The 23,782-nt window shown below is 43.8% G+C and overlaps 1 protein-coding gene across 3 annotated transcripts in view; it reads right to left on the reverse strand.

Moving 5' to 3' along the window:
* The window catches only part of IFNAR1 (interferon alpha and beta receptor subunit 1), a 40,269-nt gene extending 16,768 nt beyond the window's left edge, over positions 1–23,501 (reverse strand). The window contains exons 1-5 of one of the 3 annotated variants that reach the window (XM_039541649.1): positions 23,288–23,501; positions 14,774–14,897; positions 8,872–9,071; positions 7,448–7,605; positions 1,032–1,179 (exon numbers count right to left, since the gene is read on the reverse strand). In XM_039541649.1, the coding sequence (XP_039397583.1) occupies positions 1,032–1,179; positions 7,448–7,605; positions 8,872–9,071; positions 14,774–14,897; positions 23,288–23,345 (688 nt within the window). In that variant the 5' untranslated portion in view covers positions 23,346–23,501. Of the gene's footprint in view, positions 1–1,031; positions 1,180–7,447; positions 7,606–8,871; positions 9,075–14,773; positions 14,898–23,073; positions 23,103–23,287 lie in introns of those variants that run through there. The other 2 variants (XM_039541644.1, XM_039541655.1) reach the window with 2 other exon arrangements.
* Between the last annotated feature and the right edge of the window lie 281 nt (positions 23,502–23,782).

The following is a 23,782-nucleotide window of genomic DNA, read 5'->3' on the forward strand; positions in this document are numbered from 1 at the left end:
AGTTTTATTTGTTCAGTAAGCCCTAACTCAGATCTACCACGTTTCCTGCAAGTTCCACTGAACTAGGGCATTGGCACTAAGAGGATAATTCTTTTTTGAAACTCGTACTTGTTTCTGCTTTGAGGTAGCAGATTTAGTACTGTTCTTCTACTGCTTTAACTGTTTATTTTTGTAATCCATGAAAAAAATCATTTATTTGGGTTTCATCAGTTACTTGAAACTTTTAAAATAAGTGTTTCAAGGATAAATCAGCTCCAGCTTCTGGAAAAAAGGAGGAAACCTTCCCTGGGGAAAGTTATCCCATAACTGTCTCCAAAAGGATTTCTTCTACCTCTCCTGAATCATCTGGGACTGATCACACTCTGACTGGATTCTGGACCAGGTGGGCCACTCGTCTAATTCAGTACTAAAAGTCCTATATTCCTACATACACAATTGGAAGGATTTTACACTCTTCATATGTCTATTTAAAAAAAAATAAGTCACTTGGACAGATGATAAATGCACTTTGCAAGACAATTCATGAGCTGCAAGCAAATACAATCTAAATCACTTTTTGGGGCTTCAGAACAAAAAAAGTCAGGGTTTGCACAAAAATAGCATGTTAACTTGGCAAAATCAAACATTTCAACTAAATGGATTCAGTTTTTCCACATATGCACAACAATATTTTACAGGAATTGAACAGTTTTATCCTAAACCAAACTCACAAATATGGGAATATTTGTTTCTGCATCTAGGAGCACAATAGAACCATGATAATCTAAATGTAATGGTGGACACTGAATATGTTTGGGTAACTGAAAATTCCTTTCACTATCAAAAGCCTCAATAGATGCTGAAAGACATTAAGCTGTCCATAACAGGGAGTTTGGATAATTGATGTTCAGATTATCAAGGTTACATGGAAATCAGTTGAAATGTTGGTAATTTTGCACAGTTCTACTACTTTGGAGCAATGGATTTTGCAATCTATCAAGCTAGTTGTAGGATTTGATTACTAGAGAGTTTAAAGGATTTTTATTCCTTACCTTTATCTGTAGTTTTAATGCAGTACACTGGACTGAAGGAACCTACTTTTCTTTCAGAAGTTATGCGTGCTTGAACCTTCAGACAGTAAGTAGTCTCTGGTGCAAGATCATAAATTGTGTCTCTGCGATTAATAGTTTTGCTTTTTGGCTGTAATGGGTAATACATAAAGAAACAATTGTAAACAACATATTAAGGAAATTGTTCTTGACATCACCCGCACATATGACATTTGGATACATTCAGATATTAGGGATAAGGTAATATTTCATGCATACTATATTACTGGCATGCTAATGTAGTTTTGCACATTTAATTTGTGGGAATTAATTGTGAACCATCTTAAGCTACAGTATACGCAAAACTCACCTGAAACTTACAAGGAGTACAGAATGGAAAGAAAAAAAGCTTTACATGTCTGAACAAAATAAACTGACTCCATGTTTTTGTAACGCTTTCTGCAAATTTGAAGTGAATTTAAATAGTTCCCTATTTGATAATAGTTTGCTATAGAAAGTAATCCCAGCAATAGATTTATATTTTTCTTATGCTGTAGTGTTTTTTTGCATGTTAAACGATACATAATTTCTCTCTATTCTTAACATTCTGAAAGGTAATTTCTTATCTGATAATTGAGATCTTCCCAACTTTCCTACACCAGTCAGACAAATGTATAAATCCTTTCCCTGCCACAAAGCAGGAAGATAGAAGAGAAAATAAAAAATGAGGAAAAGGTCAGCCTGTACTGTTCAGCGAAATAATGGTAACAAATTACTTTAAAATGTATAGACCTTCCATATACCCAATTCATATACCTCTCTTCTAAAGATAAGAAATGGGATTTTACTTTCAGAAGTGGTAAGATCTTGCATCCTTTCACCCTGAGTGTTATGGCATGCTAGCTATAGAGGATCTGTGCTCCAGTTTTCCAGTGTGTAAAATGAGGATAACGATACTTATTCTCCTCTGCAAAGTCCTTTAAGCTCTACTGAGAAAGGCTTTGTCTACACTGGAACCTGAACAACAAAACTTTTGTCATTCATATGTGTGGAACCCCCTCCCCAAAATAAAAACAAAAACACCACAAGTTTTGCCGACAAAAAGCACCAGTGTGCACAGCGCTTTGTCAGGAGAGCTCTCTTGCTGACAAAGCTACTGCCACTCGTTGGGATCCTGCCGGCAAACAGCAGCTACACTGTGTGCCTTTTAGTGGCATGGCTGTAGCAGCACAGTTGTGTCACTGAAAGGTGCGTAGTGTAGACACAGCCGAAGAGTGGTGCTGTAGCCACGTCGGTCCCAGGAAATCAGAGGCCATATCTACACTAGCAAGCTTACAGAGGTACCAATGCAACTTTGCCGCTGTAAGATCACTCATTTAGCTGCTCTATGCTGATGGGAGGGAGCTCTCCCATCAACATAGCGCTGTGCACACTACCGCTTATGCCAGCAAAACTTATGTCACTCAGGGGTGGTTTTTTTCCACTCCCCTGAAATACATTTTGCTGGTATAAGTGGTAGTGTAGACAAGGCAAGAGAGACAAGGTAGGTGAAGTAATCTCTTTTATTGAACCAACTTCTGTTGGTGAGACAAGCTTTCGAGCTTACACAGAGCTCTTCTTCAGGGCTGGGAAATGTACTCAGTGTCACAGCTAAATACAAGGTGGAACAGATTGTTCAGCATAAGCAGTTAACATACATTTCAAGGGACCATTCAAGGCAAAGCTGCCTGTTAACACCACTCCAGTCATAGGGGGGAATGAAAGGGCGGGGGGGAAGCAGCTGGGGGGTGTTACTGAATTATAGATTTTTGTAATAAGCCATAACATCTCTATTCAGTCCTTGATATTTAGTGTCTAGCAAAGTTATGAATTTAAGCTCCCTGCCTCATCTTATTTGAGAGAGTGTAGGGATTGTCTGGCTTCACCCACATAGTTGTTATTGGGGCATTTGAGTTGGGTTCCAGTGTGGGGTGGTAGCTGACAACTAGAGGTGTGCAGACAGATGAGGTTTTATATATAACCCCCTAGTTGTCACTTGCCACCCCACCTTGGAACCCATATGAGGTATCAAACAACAACCACCCATACTTGATGGGGACCCCTAGCCTGAAATAAATGCCTTCCTGAACCCCCTCTTCTGGCCTTCGAACAACCCCCCCAAAATCCTCTCCAAGCTCATCATCAGAAGCAAGCTCCCCACAAACCAGGACACCAACTCAGGCGGCGCCAGACCCTCTCAGAACAGATGCAAAATCTGCAGACATATCTGCTCTGCTATGATGATCAACACACCTTTCAAGATCCATGGATCCTAAACATGCCTACCACAACATATGGTGTACCTCATCCAGTGCACTAAATACCTCAACAACAACTATGTGGGTGAAACCAGATGATCACTACCCTCTTGAATGAACTCTCACAAGAAAATGATAAAAAACAAAAATACCCCACTGTCTGTGGGTGAACATTTCAAAAAGTGATCACTCTATATCTGAGAATGAGGACTGAAAGGTCAAAGAAAACCTGCACAATATCTTAAAATGAGGAGGCTGGGAGCTTAAATTCATAACTTTGCTAGACACTAAAAATTAAGGACTCAATAGACACTTTATAGCTTATTACAACAATCTATAACCCACTAACAAATCCTCCAAGCTGCCCCCCACCCTCTTCCTCTCCCCCATTTCTGGAGGCCTGTTAACAGGCCACATCACCTTTAATAGTCCCTTGAAACGTGTGTTAACTACTTATGCTAAACAATTTGTTCCACCTTTTATTTAGCTGTGACACTTGAAGTACCCTTCCCAGACGGGAAGAACTCCTCTGTGTAAGCTTGAAAGCATGGGTTAAGTCTACACTGGCAACGCTAAAGCACTGCTGTGTGGCAGCACTTTAACATGGCTTGTGTGGTCACGGCAGAGAGTCACTAAAAAAACCCACCCTTACAAGAGGCGTGGCTCACAGCCCCGCTGCACTGTTTACACTGGTGCTTTACAGCGCTGAAACTTGCTGTGCTCAGGAGGGTGTTTTTTCACACCCGAGTGAGAAAGTTGCAGCGCTGTAAATTGCCAGTGTAGACAAGCCTTATGTCTCTCTAATCAACAGAAGTTGATTCAATAAAAGTTGAAATTGATCATCTTCCCTGTCCCTCTAATGCTAGGTACGTTGATCATCACCAACACACCACTGACGGACTAACTGGTCAAGACTGCCCAATCCCCATTTACCACTTCTAGCCAAAGAATAATTGAAGTCAAGAAGAGTCCACTACAAAAAGTCTAGATGACATTTTTGGGCAGGGTCTGAGGAAGATCTGAGTCTTCAACTTTGCAGATATATCATCCTTAAAACATTGTTCATGGAAGTGTTTTCACATTAAGCCTGGCTCTACCTTCTAGCTCAGGGATCGGCAACCTTTGGGCGCCAGGAAGCTGTGGCCAGCACATCCCTTGGCCCACACCACTTCCCACAGCCCCCATTGGCCTGGAGAGGCGAACTGCGGCCAATGGGAGCCGCGATCGGCCAAACCTGCGGATGCGGCAGGTAAACAAACCGGCCCAGCCTGCCAGGGTGCTTACCCTGGCGGACCGCATGCCAAAGGTTGCCGATCCCTGTTCTAGTTCATTAACTATTTAGAGTAACATAAAATCCATTCTTCTATAGAAATTATAGGCTCCATACTGAGGACAAGATTTACTGCACTTGTATCACTAAACTTTTTAGTAAAAGTTCAGCTAACTGGACTGACAGATTTGTCACTCACCTTTTCTTGAATGCAAGAATGTATTGGGAGGGCCTTGGGATTTTTTCCTTTAAAAATGCCCAAACACAGTAGGTCTCCCAAATGGACATACGCATCATCTCAGTATGCATCTAATCTGACCGGCACTTGTTCTGGTACTGTTGTGTGGAGTTGGGAGATAAGTATTGTGTATATTGATTCTAAAGAATACATTAATGATCACTTGCCTCAGACATGCAGGGAAACTGGGCAAAGTTTTCAAATTCCCTTCTTAAGCCTCACAGAGAGCTCTAAAAGCCTGCTAAGAGCTGTGAGTTCATCACAGTAGCATTAATTTCAGAGAGGGGAACTACACAAAAATGAAGAAGCTAGTTAAACAGAAATTGAAAGGTTCAGTTCCTAAAGTAAAATGCCTGCAAGCTGCATGGAAATGTTTTAAAAACACCATAATATAGGCTTAAATTAAGTGTGTACCCCAAATTAAAAAACATATTAAGATGACCAAAAAAGTGCTACCATGGCTAAACAAAGTTAAAGAAGCAGTTAGAGGCAAAAAGGCATCTTTTAAAAATTGGAAATTAAATTCTATTGAGGAAAATAAAAAGGCCCATAAATGTCAGCAAATCAAGTGTAAAAGTATAATTAGGCAGGACAAAAAAGAATTTGAAGAGCAATTAGCCAAAGACTGAAAAACTAGCAGTAAAATTTTTTGTATACTAGAAGCAGGAAGCCTACTGAACAATCAGTGGGGCCACTGGACAATTGAGGTGCTAAAGGAGCATTCAAGGAAGATAAAGTCATTGTGGAGAAGCTAAATGAATTCTTTGCATCTTTACTGTAAACAATGTGAGGGAGATTTCCACACTTGCGCCATTCTTTTTAGGTGACAAATCTGAGGAACTGTCTTAGACTGCAAAAAGAACAGGAGTACTTGTGGCACCTTGGACTAACAAATTTATTTGAGCACACGCTTTCGTGGGCTACGGCCCACTCCATCGGATGCATAGAATGAAACATGTAGTGAGGAGCTATGTATACACATACAGAGAACATGAAAAGGTAGGAGTTGCCATACCAATCTTGCTGTCAATCTATTAGAAGTCTTTGAGGGGGATCAACAAATGTGGATAAGGGTGATCCAGTGGATATAGTGGTATTTAGATTTTGAGAAAGCGTTTGATAAGGTCCCTCATCAAAGGCTCTTAAGCAAAGTAAGCAGTCATGGGATAAGAGGAAAGGTTCTCTCATGGATCAATAACTGGCTAAACGATAGGAAACAAAGGGCAGGAATAAATGGTCAGTTTACAGAATGGAGAGAAGTAAATATTGGGGTTCCCCAGTGGTCTGTACTGGGAGGAGTGCTGTTCAACAAATTCATAAATTACTAGAAAAAGGAGTAAACATTGAGGTGGCTAAATTTGCAGATGATACAGAACTCCTCAAGATAGTTAAAACCAAAGCAGTCTGCAAAGAGTTACAAAGGAATCTCACAAAACTGGGTGACTGGGAAACAAAATGGCAGATGAAATTCAATGTTGATAAATGCAAAGTAAAGCACATTGAGATAATGTTTTCCAATTACACATACAAAATTACGGGATCTAAATTAGCTGTTACCTCTGAAGAATTATCTTGGAGTCATCATGGATAGTTCTCTGAAAACAACCGCTCAATGTGCAGCGGCAGTCAAAAAAGCTAACAGAATGATAGGAACCATTAGGAAAAGGATAAAACAGAAAGTATCAATTCCGCTATATAAATCCATGGCAACCCACATCTTGAATACTGTGTGCAGATTTGGTCACCTCATCTCAAAAAAGATGTATTAGAATTGGAAAAGGTACAGAGAATGGCAACAAAAAATGACTAGAGGTATGGAACAGTTTCCATATGAAGGAGAGGTTAAAATACTAGGACTTTTCAGCTTGGAAAAGTGACGTCTAAGGGGGGATATGATAGAGGTCTATAAAAATCTTGACTGGTGTGGAGATAGTGTATAACACTTCCTTATTCACCTCTTCACATAACAGAAGAACTAAGGGTCACCCAATGAAATTAATAGGCAGCAGGTTTAAAACAAACAAAAGGAAATACTTCACACAATGCACAGTTAACCTATGAAACACGTTGCCAGTGGATGTCATGAAGACCAAAACTGTGACAGGATTCAAAAAAGAACTATGTAAGTTCATGGAGGATAGGCCCATCAATGGCTATTAGCCAGGACAGTCAGGGCTAAAACACCATGATCTGAGTGTCCTAGCCTCTGTCTGCCAGAAGCTGGGAATGGGCAACAGGGGATGGATCATTCAATGATTGCCTGTTCTGTTCATTCCCTCTGAAGCACCTGGCATTGGCCACTGTTGGAAGACAGGATACTGGGCTAGAGTGACCATTGGTCTGACCAAGTATGGCTGTTATGTTCTTAAGCAACTAAGCATGGACCAGCTTAATGACATTAGCAACCGAACCAAAACTTTGAGCAAGAGATGTAATACAGTCTAGCAAATCAATGCACTTTATTTTTTAACCGTGAATGTATCAAGCTACAGACAGAAATTAGGATATATCATATGTATAAAATAATAAAAAGCAGAATTTAATTCTAGGAAGTGGCTCAGCAACTGAAGTAAATAAAACAATATTTTAAACTTAATTTTAATCCCTATCATACCTCTGCATTTGATGAGTTCTCCCAGAACACTGCATTGTAGGTAAAACTTAGATCATTTGTCCACATTTTTCTGTTCTGATTTTCTTCTGGAGGGGAAATGTTGATTTTCACCACTCCATCTATGGATTCTAACTGCACTCCGGGAGGACCAATTTTAGCTGCAAAAATTAAACATTATCATGAAGCACAACAACTGTTGAAAAATCAGAAGTTACATGTTTGAACAAGTAAACTACAAGGAACTGCCTACAGTACTTAATTTTAAGTTCTTCAGGTAGAATCTAACTGTAGTTTAACTGAATGAACTCCAAGTGTTATCTGGGACTGAAGATAGTTAAACTAATACTTACTGGCTGTAACAATATCACAGTAACTGCCTGATTCTGAAATGAAGAATCATAAATTTGTGGAATAAGGTTACAAGAAAGACTTACTTTAAAAAAAGCTCATTCCCCAAGAACGAACCCAATATTAATGGAAGGATTTAGCTGTATATAGGTTATCATTCGTGGTAAATTAAAGGTAGAAGGTAGGACTGCTGGAACGCTAGCTTCTCAAATACATTTGCCAATATCAGCACAGGGGTAATGACACATATGGTACTCAGGGAATTGGCTTGCCCCCAATCTGGACCATCCTGCCTCTTCCCTAATGTTAGGAATGAAATTCATTGGGGTGGGTACAGCATAGAGATGGCCACCATAGAAAACCATGACCTGCAAAAACAAAGGGCCCTACATCACACTTTACCACTGGAGTGCTGCATAGCTCAAAAGTTGGGAAGAATAACTGACACACATTATGTATGGTGGACTCATCGGTCATAAATTTTCCATGACAATCACTTAAAGCTGCTTATAACATTAGATATGTTCTAGCAATGTTAAGCTTATAACTTTAAGCATGCAAGTCAGAATAGTCAGAGCTAAGGGTCTCAAAATAATCTTAACTTACATACTTCACAGGTATTTTGATTACTAATTAGATTAAATGTAAATATTTAATTACATATTTGATAATAGAAATAACATGGTCCAAGCAATATAAAAGGCTATTCACTGCATATTTCATACAGTGCTATAATTTAGTAAAGGTTGGGAAATTAGCAATTATGGGTGAGATTTTCAAAGGCACAAATGGGATTTAGCCATCCTTATGGAAGGGGTTTGTACTGCTTTAGTCAAGTTATTTAAAACAGCACAACTTGTGTTTGGACAAGATCTCAGGAAAGTTACTATATAAATACTACTATTAAAAGCATAAAAGGAAGTTGCTCTATAAAACAGCAGAGCTGATAATAAAATAAAATAATAATAATAATAGGGAATACAAATATCTACACTGTATTTTATATTGTGCTGTAACACCATTAAGTTGAAAAATAATTAACCTGTTTAATAACCAAGTACATATGTAGTACATACCTATTGAATATGGTACAAATGATAAAGTAGTAGACCACAGAGATTTTTCTTCCCCTTTTTCAGCTCTTATACGCACATTATAGGAATCTAAATAAGCTGTCATTGCTGAGGAGAAGTCGCATTCTAGGACAGTGACATTCTGACAGCCAGATATCTCTTTCCAATCTGTTTCTTCTTCTTCTTCCTCATAATTCTCAAATCTTCTTCAAGTAAAAAAATAAAATTAGGTTTCTATTGGTGATAAAAGAAAATGTAAATATTCATTTTGTATTTTGATCAGCACCATCTGGTGGTCAAAAAGATATTCAATTGGTCTCAGAATTCTAGAATACCTAATTTATTTGTTAGTCTCTAAGGTGCCACCAGGACTCCTAGTTGTTTTTGCTGATACAGACTAACATGGCTACCACTCTGAAACCTGTCTAACTTAGGTTACTTTATGAATGCTAGTCTGGGTTAATTATTGAATAAGGAATCCCCAAGACATGCTGGCAATTTGCTTTTCTAGTCCAACACTTAAACACAACAGCTCATTTTAATTAAGTATCAGAGGGGTAGCCATGTTAGTCTGGATCTGTAAAAGCAGCAGAGAGTCCTGTGGCACCTTATAGACTAACAGACATATTGAAGCATGAGCTTTCGTGGGTGAATACCCACTTTGTCGGATGCATGCGTGGGTATTCACCCACGAAAGCTCATGCTCCAATACGTCTATTAGTCTATAAGGTGCCACAGGACTCTTTGCTCATTTTAATTAATTAGCCTCTTAGAGTTGGTAGGGCAACTCCCACCTTTTCATGTTCTCTGTATGTATATATATTTCCTCACTATATGTTCCATTCCATGCATCCGATGAAGTGGGCTGTAGCCCACAAATGCTTATGCTCAAATAAATGTGTTAGTCTCTAAGGTGCCAAAAGTACTCCTGTTCTTTTTGAGGGGGAAAAAAAAAAAAGATCATTTCAGGATTATCATTTCTGGGATTAAACCCTGAGTGCACTACCAAACTGGGGTGTATTTTATTACCCCTCAGGTGCACTCATAGAATAGGGGGTGCAAAAAGTGCTTGGAGGAGACCTAAGTGGCAAAAGAAACGGATGGGGGAACAATGAGTGAGAGCTCTGAATAGTAAAGAGTATAGCTGAGGGGAGAGTAGACTGGAGGAGGGAAGGAGAGAAATGAAGGAAAGGAGGCAGAATAGGAAATCAGAAACAACAATTGGGAAAAAGAAAACCGAATAAAATGAAAACACAGGAGAGTGAACTATTCTATCCTATCAGAACTGGGCTTCTCACCAAAAACCACCTGTCTCCAAAAGACAATTCAGACATCAGGAAGTGGCAGAAATAATAGGGGAGAGATGAGACTCATAATTAAAAGAGGAAAAAACTGGAAAACTGAGAGAAAACTTGTATAACCACTATATTTTGTCTTCAACAGTTGCATGTTTCTGAGGTAAACCTGTATTTTTGAAGCCACCTTTCTCCCACCCAAAAAATAAAGAGAAGCACACCAAATCTTCATGTTCAAATACATAATATGATTCTTTCTCTGACATCTTAATTACGGAGTTGCTATTAAGCCAGACAAATTTGTGAATTTATTTGTTGGGAAAGGGTCATGAGAAATAGTAGTCACATTAGAAAGAAGCAAGAAGCACAAACTAAAAAAAAAAAAAAAAAAAAGGAGCTAACTGAAAATAAGGATATACAAACAGTTTAATCTGATGACCAAAGTTTGTAAATTAAGATCAACCAGCCAATGTTTCTCTTTCTGTATGCACCGTTACTACTGAATGTGTTTTTACAAATGATATGCATACCAATACTGGGGAACATCTACACAGGAAATATATGATTTGCAGGAACTATGCCACGGTTGCTTCATAGGCGTGCATCAGTTTAGGAATGAATTTTCAGACACTTAATTCTACTGTGTTTCCCAAACACAAAGAAGTACCACGAGTCAGTGTCCTGGCTGCAATGGGAACCATAATTTTGTGTTTTCATAGTGAAATTCTCAAGTTTCTAGCATTCGCTATTTTGCACTTTTTCAATATGTTAAGAACATTCAAATTATCACAGGTACAGACCTACAGATATACACAGGGATACATAATTAGGGCCCTACCAAATTCAGTGTCCATTTTGGTCAATTTCACAGTCCTAGGATTTTAAAAGTAGTCAATTTCATGATTTCAGATACTTGCATCAGAAATTTCAGGGTGCTATAAGCATAGGGGTCCCAACCAATAAGATGATTGTGGGGGAGGGGTATCACAAGGCTATTGGGGGGGGGGTGTCGCAGCATTGCCACCCTTACATCTGAGCTGTTGCTGACGGAGATGCTGCCTTCAGACCTGGGCAGCTGGAGAACAGGGGGCAGCGCTGATGTGAAGGTTGCATGGTATGGTGGGGACCATCACTTTGGGGGGGGGGTGGCAGGGCCAGCATTATGGGTGGGTAACTGCCCAGGGCCCTGTGGTTGGGGGCACCATGCCCCCCCTCCAACCAGTCCAATGCCCCTTTAACTCATGAGCACTGGGCTTGGAGATGGGAAGGGGCAGGGCTGGGGACAGGAGTGCCAGAACCTTTTTAGAAGTGTGGGGGAGGCACCAGCGCTGGAACTGCAGGACTGGGAGCCATGTCCCCCCCACTTTTTAACAAGGGCATAGTTTGGGGGCAGGGGACAGCAACTGCACACTGCAGGCAGCAGGGGAGCTGATAACTATGCAAGTCTTGCAGTTTGTGGGGGCAATGCTGCCCTCTGCCCCCCAAACTATGCCCACATTAAACAGTGGAGGGACATGGCCCCCTAGCCACCCCAGTTCTGATGCTGTTGGCTGGGGACACCCCAGCCGGGGGGGTCCTATTATCCATCAGGCTCCAGCTGCTAGTCTTGGCCAGGCTGGAGAGGGATATAGGACTGTTTTTTCTCCTGCAGGGGCTGCCCCCAGGGCTGGGTCAGATCCACCTCTGGGACCCACCCTCCCCCCGCAATCTGCAAGAAACTCTGCTGCTGCTCCATGTACAATGACTCCTCTGCCCACCGCTGGGGAGCGATGGGGGAAGGACACAGTGGAGGTGTGGGGCTTCCTGCAGCTGTGGGAGGTTCCCAGAGGTGGGTCTCACCGGCCCCAGGAGCACCCTGAAAGAGAAAAGCAAGCAAGTCCCCAGCCCCACCAGGACTAGCAGCCAGAGTCTGGTGCATGATAGGAGCCCAGGCTGGGGTGCCCCCAGCCCTGCCCCTCCCTGGCAGATTTCACAGAGGAGAGCAGACTTCATGGCTGGGAGGGCCCCACACATAAGTCATCACATCATCCAACTGTGACCTTAAGAGCTCCTTTATGGCAACTGGCAAAGGGCACATGGTTATGTAACAATAAATCCCAACAGGTCTGGTAAACTCACTACAACCAACACAGAGTCAGAATAATTAGCCCAACAATGTCTTGGAATGTATCATATGAAAACTGGTGACACTTGTCATGAATATCATTGTGTGATGTACGTATGAGTTGTGTATAAGGAGTTATATTTCCAGCATATGTATATATATATATACACATATGCTGGAAATATGTTCTTAATATGCTCTTGCAGAGGACAGGTCCATCAGTGGCTATTAGCCAAGGTGGTCAGGGACACAACCCCATGCTCCGAGTGTCTATAATGCAGTCCTTGATGGTTCCTCGCTCAGGCAGTGGGGGAACCTGACCACATCCAGTGAACTACACTGGGTGGTCACAACCCAGGCCCCACTTCCCCACTATTACCAGGGGGGTTCTATCCCTTTGTGGAGATCCTTAAGTCTCTCTGACTGGAAGATCAAAATGAAAGTCAAGAACTCCCACACATTCAAGGATACTCCCTCCTTGTGATCCCAGCAAATGGGGGTGGGGGAAGTGGCAAGTCTATAGTGCTGCCAACAATCCAGCCCCTGTGCAATGGGTTTGGGGAAATCGCTCTGGCTTGGTTTCTGGGATGGGCTCAGCTTGTCTGTCTTGCCCTGAGAGTCCACTGCACTCTCCTCAGGGTCAGTTTGAAGGTTTCCTGCCCAGAAGCTCCCTCCACAGCGTCAGGAGTCACTCCTGCAGTCTGCTGCTTAGGGTGATCCTGCTCTTTCCCCCACTGCTGATTGCAGCTTCCTCCTTTTTAAAGACCTCCTCCCTATCAGCCATGATTGACAGGGCCAGAGTGGTGGGGTTAACCCTGCTGCCAGGTCCTCTCTGGCCCCTTCCTCATCCGTGTGCAGCCTTTACACCCAATCACAGCGTCACTAATCATCAAAATGCCAAAAGCTGGGAATGGAGGACAGGGGATGGATCACTTGATATCTTCTCTGTTCTGTTCATTCCCTCCCAAGCATCTGGCACCAGCTACTGTCAGAAGATAGGATCCTGTGCTAGATGGACCACGGTCTGACCCAGTATGGCCATTCTTATGTTAAAAATGTTGTGGAGGCAGTTGATAAACAAGCTTTTCCTAGATCAGGGATTGGCAAGCCGCGTGCCAAAGGTTGCCGATACTTGCCCCATGGATCAAGCTAACAGGCAGATGAGAAAAACAGTATGGCTTGATTACAAGAAAAGGACAATAAAAGTACATTTGCATCTAAGGTAAACAAAATGATCAAGTCAATTGAATAAGCAGGTTGACCAGAGAATGAAGGGGCTTGGCACCTGCACCATGAAGAACAAGAAACAGGAGAGAGGAACTTTTCCTAGGTTTATTTTTCAAATACGTTTCAAAGGTTTTCTAGATTATAAAAGGAAAGAAAGGGGACTCCTTTGTGCATCCATCACTTAAGAGACAAAAAGGGGCCAAACACACTTGGAATCTGAAAGGTAGGTCCCCCAACAACATGGGTTGAGGATGCTGAAAATGGACTGTAGGTGAGAAATTGCCTGAGACCAGGATTGTAATTTGTTAAATTATAGACACTAGGAAGCGTGTTTTATTTGTTTTACTTGTATTCTTTTCTATTTATATTATCTGATTAGTGTCACTTAAATCTCTGTTCATTAATAAATTTAATTTTAGTTTTCGTAATCACATCAGTGCTGTTATATTAAAGTGAAGTGTGCAATCTCAGCTGAGCCAACAGACTGGTGCGTAGTCTGTCTTTTTTGAGACAGCGCACTTGGTATTTCTGTGGGCACCAAGTGACAGGGTCTGGATGCTGTAGGGGAATGGTTTTCTAGGGGGTTCAGGAACTGGGATTCTCTGCATTTTACCCCTCAGCAAGGGAGAGTTTTGCTGGAGCTTAAACTGTGTGTCAGCTCCCTGCCACATCAGTCTATCGGCTTCACCAGCATACACCTTGAGACTCTGCTAGTCTTAACCTTGCCTTGCAGGTAACAGTGGCTTATGGTTCTGGATACTCCAAGTGTTGCAACAAACATGCATAGCCTACTGAGGACTACTGCACCAGCCAGAGTCACAACAGTTGATGATGTTGACTAGGCACTGTGTAGTGAAATTCCCCTAAAATGCTTGTAGATTCCCAAATTTAGCAGTTCACACTTTGGGACAGCCTGGGTGTAAGGATGCACTGCTAGAAGGCCAGGACTCCCAAAGCTCCGTGAATTAAAGAAGATTAGTACCACTTCAAAACACTAACATCAATGTTTTGAAACTCTTGTAACCAAAAACAGTTACAATGTTAAAAATGCGGCTACATGCTCAAACTATACACAGTGATGAAAAGAAGCGCACAAACCACTATAAAAGCATCACTTTTCTTGGCTCACCAGTGTGCTCTTCTGCTTATTTTAAAGAATTTTTATACCAATAAACAAACAAACCGCAGTGGTGGGTTTTTATTTTGTTTTTTCCCCTTCTTACCGTCTGTAGAAATGGATGTCAAATAATTTTGGCTCACAGTAAAATAGTAAGCTTACCGTTGGTATTGAGCTGAAAATGTCACACTGAAGTCATTCTCACTACCCCAGCTCCATCTTAGAGTGAAATTTGTGTTTACAACATCGACTTGAACATTCTGAGGGCTCGTCAGATTCATCTGGCCTACAAAAATGTTGGAGCAGGGAGAGGGGGAGAGACAGGAAGAGGTTGGGGAAAATGTTATTGTGCACAAAGTTTAAGGATGTGTGACATCAGTTCCACAACAGTAATCTTTACATGTTAAAAATAAAAATAGAATACCAAGTTTAGTACAGTTAAAAAGTACTCAAGCCTATTGAAATAGCAAGATAATTCACGGCTTCTTAGCTTGTTACAGAGGAGAAATCTCTATTAATTGGGATTCATTTTTTTCTCTTTTTATACAGAGTTTCAAGACGTGCATGGAAGAATTCACTGGTTCTGAATGCATGTCAGCCAAAGCATTTAAAAAGCAAGTGCAGTGCCAGCTTTCAACACTTGGATATCTGGGCAGAAGCTCTACTAGATGTGCCTCTGCTGCTTTCTACCATTCCACAGCTGTAAAATGGACCCAGAAGATCTATGAGCTTTCTCCCTGCTACAATATACTTTGAGATGCAATCACCACAAAGACTTCTCCACACAGTATGACCCTGGGATTCCTTTGCAGCAATGCAACATTTCCTCTTGAGCAAGAGTAGTGCAGATTAGTCTCCTCCATAAAAAGGGTAAAAATGCATCAAGACACAAACAAGGATGAGCAGAGACTGAAGATGGACCAATACTCTGCATCTTTTTATTTCAGGAGGTTGGAGATGGGGAGGAAATGGGAATCAGTCTCGAACAGATTTTTTGTTGTTATTTTGAAGAAAGGAAAATAGTGGCAGGCAAAGGGAAGACACAGTTATTGTGCGTGTGTAAGAGTAGAGATAAACAAAATGAAACTTGCAGGCTTTCTATTTTATTTGTTTTATACATAACATATGGTAACTCTTCAGACAGCAACTATCCCACTTTTTTAATAAAATATTCCTTTAAGAAATGGAAGGAAAGACTGTTACCTAATTCTATAGTGCAAGGCAGGGATCGGCAACCTTTGGTACACGGCCCGCCAGGGTAAGCCCCCTAGCTAGCTGGGCCGGTTTGTTTATCTGCCGCATCCTCAGGTTCGGCCAATCGCAGCTCCCACTAGCTGCAGTTCACCGCTCCAGGCCAATGGGATCTGCGGGAAGCGGCGGCCAGCACATCCCTTGGCCTGTGCCTCTTCCCGCAGCCCCCATTGGCCTGGAGCGGCGAACCACGGTCAGTGGGAGCCGCGATCAGCCAAACCTGCGGACGCAGGAGGTAAACAAACCAGCCCAGCCCACCAGGGGGCTTACCCTGGCGTGCCGCGTGCCAAAGGTTGCCGATCCCTGGTGCAGAGCATGCATGGCACAAGAACATACCACCCTGCCAGTACACAGGAAGTAGAGGATTTCCAGAAAGCTGCCTCCATTTTCAGATATTAGAAAAAAGAAGTTGCATAGTTGATGAGAGAAAAATCTAATCTGTTTTCAGATCAAAACTTAAGTGTTTCCACTCTGAAGGGTGAGTGTGTAAAAATGGCTCCTTCTTCCTCAGCAGATCTGTACTCTGTATGTATGCAAGAACATATGAGCACAATTTTGTGAAAAAGATCACATTTTTACTACTGTCTGCTCTGAAAAGTAGAGATAAACAAAATGAACAGAGAATGAAAGATTATTTTCTTACTCATGTAACATTACAGTGGTTAAATAAATTCCATTTGCAAGACCACTTTTGCGACATCATTGTCTTTGAATTATGCAACCCTCAGTGAAAGGAATAGGGTAGCAGAGGTTTAACTATGGGCATTAATTGAAGACAATGGGGTCACAGGTGTAATAGAGGGCAGCGGTTGAACTGAATATTTATTACTGGTAATGACCTGTGAGCCAAAAAGAACGTAGTCTTGACTTTTGGCTTGGCATCCAGGCTTAGACTGCAGGGGTTGACAGGAAGGGCAGGGAATGGGTAGGGGGAGACACAAACTGAGCAATTCTGAGCTGGAATTCACTGAAGCAGTAAATCAGGAATCTCAAAAAAATTCTCAGCCACTTTTCAGAATAGAAATACACTACGTTTCTAATGGGATATCAGTAATAAAGCTTAGTTTAATATACAAATATTGATTGTATCCCTTTTACTTTGTTACAACAAATTTTTAAAATCTATTTTAGAAAACATGCTTGTCCAATGTAACAGTCATAAGTTCAACCAAGTATCCCACAAGAAAAATCTGCCAAATTCTTTTTTTTTTTAAAGGGGGGAGGGTGCTAAAGATGTCAAGTGCTATCAGCAGAAAAGTGTTAGCTCCTGGGGCCATAATTCATGAGATCACAGGAATTGGAGAGAAAGAAGTTCAGTGAACCTTCATGGACTATATCAGTGGTTCTCAAAGTTTTGTACTGGTGATCTCTCTCACACAGCAAGCCTCTGAGAGCAACCCCCCTTTTAGATTAAAAACACTTTTTTATATATTTAACACCATTATAAATGATGGAGGCAAAGCAGGGTTTGGGGTGGAGGCTGATAGCTCACAACCGCCCATGTAATAACCTTGTGACCCCGAGTCTGAGAATCCCTGGACTATATCTAAGAAATTCTGCAACACATTCAAACTCACTACTCTTTTCAGTTAACCATATACAGTATGCTAAGAAGCTTATGTTGTATGATGATCAGGAAGGAAGGAGGAAATAACGTTTTTACTAATCAAACATCTGTCTAGCAGAGCAGCTCCAGCCACAAACATATGCTCTTACTTTAGCTAGACACCATGTTATGGCAAAGACTAGTAACAGTGGAAGAGGAAAAACTGTAGCTAAAGAGTGACTGGATATTTCCAGGGCCAGAGAGCAGAGGTGTAAAAAGGGAGGGCTATTTATGGTTTGGGTGAAAAGAACAACATGAAATTTAGCATATTGTTTTCTTCAACAAAAGCATTCACCTTCTAACACTATAAAGGTTTTACTTTAAAAAAAAAAAAAAGCATTGTCTATTTTAACACAAGCAGATTAAAGCAGCTCATGTTATCTTTAAAGGGACATTGTCAACTTTAATGTTTTTAAATGATTACTTTAAAAAAATCCAGTTTCTGATAGAGCATCTTTAAAGAGCTTGTCCTGATTTTATTTTTCAAAGTTATTCTCCTCTTAACGTTTACAATGTTTTTTTCAGCTAAGGTGAAAATGACCAAAACCCCAAATTATGTAAACACTTATACACATTTAGCCTCGTGCACACGAGTAGTTCCATTGAATTCACAACTAACTCAACTGGATACTCATGGTGTGAAGTTAAGCATAAATGTGAATGTTTGCAGGACTAGGAGCTAGCTGGCTATCCAAGAGAATCAGTAAAACTAACTATACACAGTGCTGTCAAATGCAAAACTAAATAGAAAAAATGTTTCATTGACTTTTTACTTACAAGTTACTCCCTAAGATTACTATAACGGTAGGTGGTACAAAACTCCAGACAGAAGTGTGATTTTGAAGTTGGCCATGTCCTTTTGACTTCAAAGGAACTGCCACATATCTCACTCCATTTGTACATATGTACACATGGAAAGTCCCCAAACTCAGGGCCGCCCAGAGGATTCAGGGGGCCTGGGGTCTTCGGCGGCAGGGAGCCCCCGCCGCTGAATTGCCGAAGACCTGGCACTTCGGCGGCGGATCCCGGAGCGGAAGGACCCCCCTGCCGCCAAATTGCTGCTGAAAACCCGGAGCAGAAGAAGCTCCGGGGGCCCGGGCCCTGAGAGAGTTTTCTGGGGCCCCCGGAGCAAGTGAAGGACCCTGCTCCAGGGCCCCCGAAAAACTCTCGTGGGGGCCCCTGCGGGGCCTGGGGCAAATTGCCTCACTTGCCCTCCCCCTCTGGGCAGTCCTGCCCAAACCATGCACCCTTAAGTTCACTTCAGAGAAATCCTCAAAGCACTTTCATAACAAACATTTATTTGAGGGTTCCCTTTTGTTCTCTCACACACAAATAGTTTATTTCACTGGAAAATATTACAGTCAGACATTAACACATCATGGAAAAGAAACTTCAGACAACCACAAGAAACTATTTTCACATCTAAAGTTATCTTGTGTTTGTTTTCAGTCTCAGCCCCAGTTTTAAAGGTTATTTCATCTATTCATAGGACGACTAAAGAGTTTATCTTTGTAAAAGACGACACACACAAGATTGAGTGTGTCACCAAACACAAGTGTAGCAGTAATGTCTAAGGAATGTCACTGGTGGCCAGCTCCCCAGATAGGCAGACCACCCTTGTACACCCCTTTCCATATGCCTCTTTCCCCTCTTAACACCCAATGAAACATACATCCTTTCCCATAAACTCCAACTCCTTCAGTAAAGACCTGAGAATTCCCATTTCTTTTCTCCACTGCAACAGAGATACACTCACAAATGCCAACAATAGTTGTACACTAAAATAAATGTAAGAAAAAATAATAGTATTTTGTGTGATCAAGGCGTTTTTTGTTTTTTATTTCAAACTCTGAGTTGTATCTGTCTTTATTAATATCACTTTTTACATTAATATTGTGAACAAGTGGAAGAACATGAAAGTGCTCAGTGTCCCTATATGAACACTAGCTGAGAGTTATTTTACAATAAGAAAAGCCAATAAAGTATACAGACAGGAGTGCCAAATCATTAAAGGGGGGAGTCCTAATTCAAACAGATTGATAATTCACATGATGATTATCACTCTGCATTACATAACCATCCACGGTTGCATGGATTTTTTTTAAATCCCTTCATCTGCTCAATCTATATTCAAATATTCCCTTGTGATAAAATAATATAGCCAGCCCTATGTTAAAGTGCACTAGGAAACCTTTAATGAACCCCAGCAGGGTCTACACGGACCAAGATGCTGGTGTGCAATATGTTAGTATGGTTCAGAAATTGCACACTATAGTGTGCATTACCCCGCCATGCACACAAGCCCTTGCCTGAACACAATTCAAAAGCCCTCTTAGAGCACATCTACCCCAGGAAAAATGGAGTTGTTTTTACAAGGTGATACCTAGCACATGATAGCTGACACGTCATAAAACATGAGTGCAGACCAAGCAATCTGTAGCTTTACCTTGATGTAGCTGGCTACGGTGAACAGGGAGATGGAGGAGTCAAGGATGTCTCCAATGGGGCTTGTGTTACTGGTTTACAGTGGACAGAGAATCATAGGGCTTGTCTACACAAGGACACTCAAGAAAAATCAATCTGAATTCAAGTGTGAATTTGAAGTGCATAAGTTAAACCACATTAAACCCCAGTGTGGTTGCCCTCAATGAGAACTGAAGTGGCCTTAATTCAGTTTATGCACTGGTATTGTAGACATGTTGATGTCAGGATATTAGAGAGACAAGATGGGTGAGGTAATATATTTTACTGGATCAACTTCTGTTGGTGAGAGACACAAGCTTTTGAGCTTACACAGAGCTCTTCTTCAGGTCTGGGAAAGGTACTACATTGCCAAGTTGTCCACAAAACTTTTGTCTTTCATGGGTGCTTAAAAAAGCTTCTCCCGAAAGATAAAAGTTTTGCCACAGCAAATGGCAGTGTGAACGCGGCTTTGTCAGCAGGAGCGCTCTCCTGCCGACAAACTGAATGCCACTTGCAGGGGTGGAAGTATTTTGATGGCAAAGGTGATGACAAAGTGTCACTAAAATTTGGCTTGTGTAAACACCCTTTTTTGGCAAGGCTGTGTCGACACAGCCCTGTCGCTAAAAGCTGCATGGTGTAGACAAGCCCTCAGAGTGGCACAGCAAAATACAAGAGGAAACAGATTGTTCAGCATAGGTAGTCACCACATATCTCAAGGGACCATTCAAGGTGAAGTGGCCTGTTAACAACTCTCCAGTCCTAAGGGGAAAAAGGAACTAAGTTGTCACCTATCATCCCACAATGGAACCTATATGGGGTATCAAACAATTACAACTCATACTTCAATCTTTCCCTGAACCTCCTCTCCCGGCCTTCAAACATCCTCTCCCCAGCAACACACACACACCCCTCATCAGAAGCAAGTTCTCAGCAGATCAGGACACATCAACTCAAAGCAGCACCAGTCCCTGCCAGAACAACAGATGCAAAACTTGCAGACATCTCTCTACTGGTACAATGACCAACAACCTCGACAACGCTCCTTTCAAGATCCATGGGTCCCATACATGCCTATCACATGTGATGTACCTCATCCAGTGCACTAAATACCCAAACAACAACTATGTGGGTGAAACCAGACAATCACTACACTCTCGAATGAACTCACACAGAAAATAAGACAAAAATACCACATCACCCAGTGGGTGCACACTTTTCACAACGTGATCACTCCATATCTGACCTCTCTGTCCTCATTCTCAAAGGAAACCTACACAACACCTTCAAAAGACAAGCCTGGGAGCTTAAATTTAGAACGTTGCTAAACATTAAAAATCATCGACTGTATAGGGCCACTGGATTTATGGCTTATTACAACAATCAATAACCTGCTAACCTTCCCACTCCAGCATCTTTCCTCCCTTCCTTCCCCACCATGACTGCTCCATCTTGTAATTAAGTGTGACATTGAGTACCTGTCCCAGACCAGAAGAACTCTGTGTAAGCTTGTCTATCTCACCAAAATTAATTGGTCCAATAAAACATATTACCTCACCCACCTTGTGTCACAGAGCCCGGCCTACACAACAGGACTAGGTCAACGTAAGTTGCTTTGTGTTGACCTAGCTGTGAAAGTGTTTTCACTTAAATTTGGCTCCTGCCAATGCAAGTGCCTCTTTACTCCAATATAGTAACACCACCTCCCTGAGCAGTGTGGCGTCACGGTCGATGTAATCGGAGGCGACACTTAACTCTTGATAATGGGCTGGGCATAATTTAAAGGTTGGTGGGGGCACATGTCCGCCTCACGCCTCGCCTTTGGGCCCTTTCCCACTCCTCCTGTGCCCAGGGGCAGCTCTAGCAATTGCACCGCCCCAAGCAGGGTGGCACGCCGCGGGGGCGCTCTGGCGGTCGCCGGTCCAGCGGCTCCGGTGGACCTCCTGCAGACGTGCCTGCGGAGGGTCCGCTGGTCCCGCGGCTCCGGTGGAGCATCCGCAGGCATGTCTGCGGGAGGTCCACTGGAACCGCGGGACCAGCGGACCCTCCACAGGCACGCCTGCGGCAGGTCCACCGGAACCGCCTGCGGCCCTCCTGGCGGCAGGCTGCCCCAAGCACGCGCTTGGCGCGCTGGGGTCTAGAGCCGGCCCTGCCTGTGCCTCCCACAACCACTCCAAGCTGGCACCAACTTGTCTCCACTCTCATCACAGCTCCTTCTTCTCTTCTCCCATTGCCTCCCTGCTGCGGGCAGAGGCTCCAGCCACCTACTGCCAAGCATTGGTAACTGCAGCTGTGGGTGAGGAAGGGATGGGAGGCAGTGGGCTTCCCCGTGCTCCCTCTGGTGGAGCTGTGATGCCCGCCCAGCAGGGGCAGCTCTAGGCATTTTGCCGCCCCAAGCACGGCAGGCAGGCTGCCTTCGGCGGCTTGCCTGTGGAGGGTCCGCTGGTCCCGTGGCTTCGGCGGACCTCCCGCAGGCAGGACTAGCGGAGCCTCCGCAGGCAAGCCGCCAAAGGCAGCCTGCCTGCCGCCCTTGCGGTGCCGGCAGAGCGCCCCCCGTGGCTTGCCGCCTCAAGCACGCACTTGGCGTGCTGGGGCCTGGAGCCGCCCAGACTCTCCTGGCTGCCCCAGGCACCTCCTAGCAGGGCTCAGCAGGAGCACTAGGTGCTGGTGCCTCTCCTAAGCACATCACTTCAGTCACACTCAGCCCAACACCTATCCTGGCAAAAATCTGGGGGTTGTTTGAGCCCGCTCCCCCAACACGTCACCTCGGGATGCAATTAGGGTCAAGGCAGCCTCAGTGTAGACACAGGGTTGCTCACCTCTATGGTTACAGGCTTTCAGGAGCTACCCCGCAATTCCCCCACACTGACAATACAATGATACACAGGCTCCTGGTGAAGACCCTCACCGCCCACACAAAGCGCCAAGGCTGCATATATACACACACACACACACACACACACACACACACGATTTAATAACTGCGCTGGCTGTACGCCAAGAGAAGCGAGGTGGGCGATCCTGTAGTGTAGACACAGCCTGATTCGGTTTAGTTTAATTCACTCCCCAATGAACGGCACGGACCCACATTGCGGCCCCTGTCACGCTAAATAAAAGGCACCGCAGGGCAGTTTAAGGAACCCACTTTAACAGCCCGTTGGGCCCATCGCTCCTGGCGCCCGGGGCCGCCCTGTCTCTCCGCTTCTATCGGGGCTGCTCCCGCTGGCGGCCCGGGGCGCGGCAGACCCAGCCCGGCCAGGCAGAGCCGGGGGGGCGCTGAGGCCGCAGGCTGGACACGCGGCCGGGCGGGGGCGCCGCAGACCCCACAACCCGCCCCCCGGCGAAGCCGCCGCGCTCACCTGCACCGAGGGGCGCCGGCCCCAGCAGCAGCAGCAGCAGCAGCTCCGGCGGCGCCATCCTCCCGCGGGGGCTCCAGCGACCGGGCTCGTGCTGCCGTCGGCCGCGCGCCTCGCGCCACCGCCCGAACGCCCCGGTCTCGCGCCGCGCAGCGCAGACGCCTCCGGGCTTCAGCGAAGCAGCGACTCTTCCCAGAAACCCGGGCAGCGCTAGCGCGAGAGCCGGCGGGGGCGGTGTGGGGAGTGACGTCATAGCCCCTTCCCCCCACCCGCCGCCAGCTGCCGCGGTCGCGCGCCCCAGCCGGCAGCTGTGTTTGTGTGTGTGGTTCCTGCCCACGGACAGCGTGAAAACAGGCCTGGCAGGGCTCATTTCTAGGTCTGTGCAGTTTCCAGCGGAATGCCCCCACCTCAGCCTGGTCCGGGCCTCGCAGGGCAGCTGCAATGCAAATAACATGGGGCAGATTGGCCCAACCGCGGGCACTAGGTGTTTTATTGCAA

The sequence above is a fragment of the Mauremys reevesii genome, linkage group 1 (genome assembly GCF_016161935.1).
Source record: "Mauremys reevesii isolate NIE-2019 linkage group 1, ASM1616193v1, whole genome shotgun sequence".
Lineage (NCBI taxonomy): Eukaryota > Metazoa > Chordata > Testudines > Geoemydidae > Mauremys > Mauremys reevesii.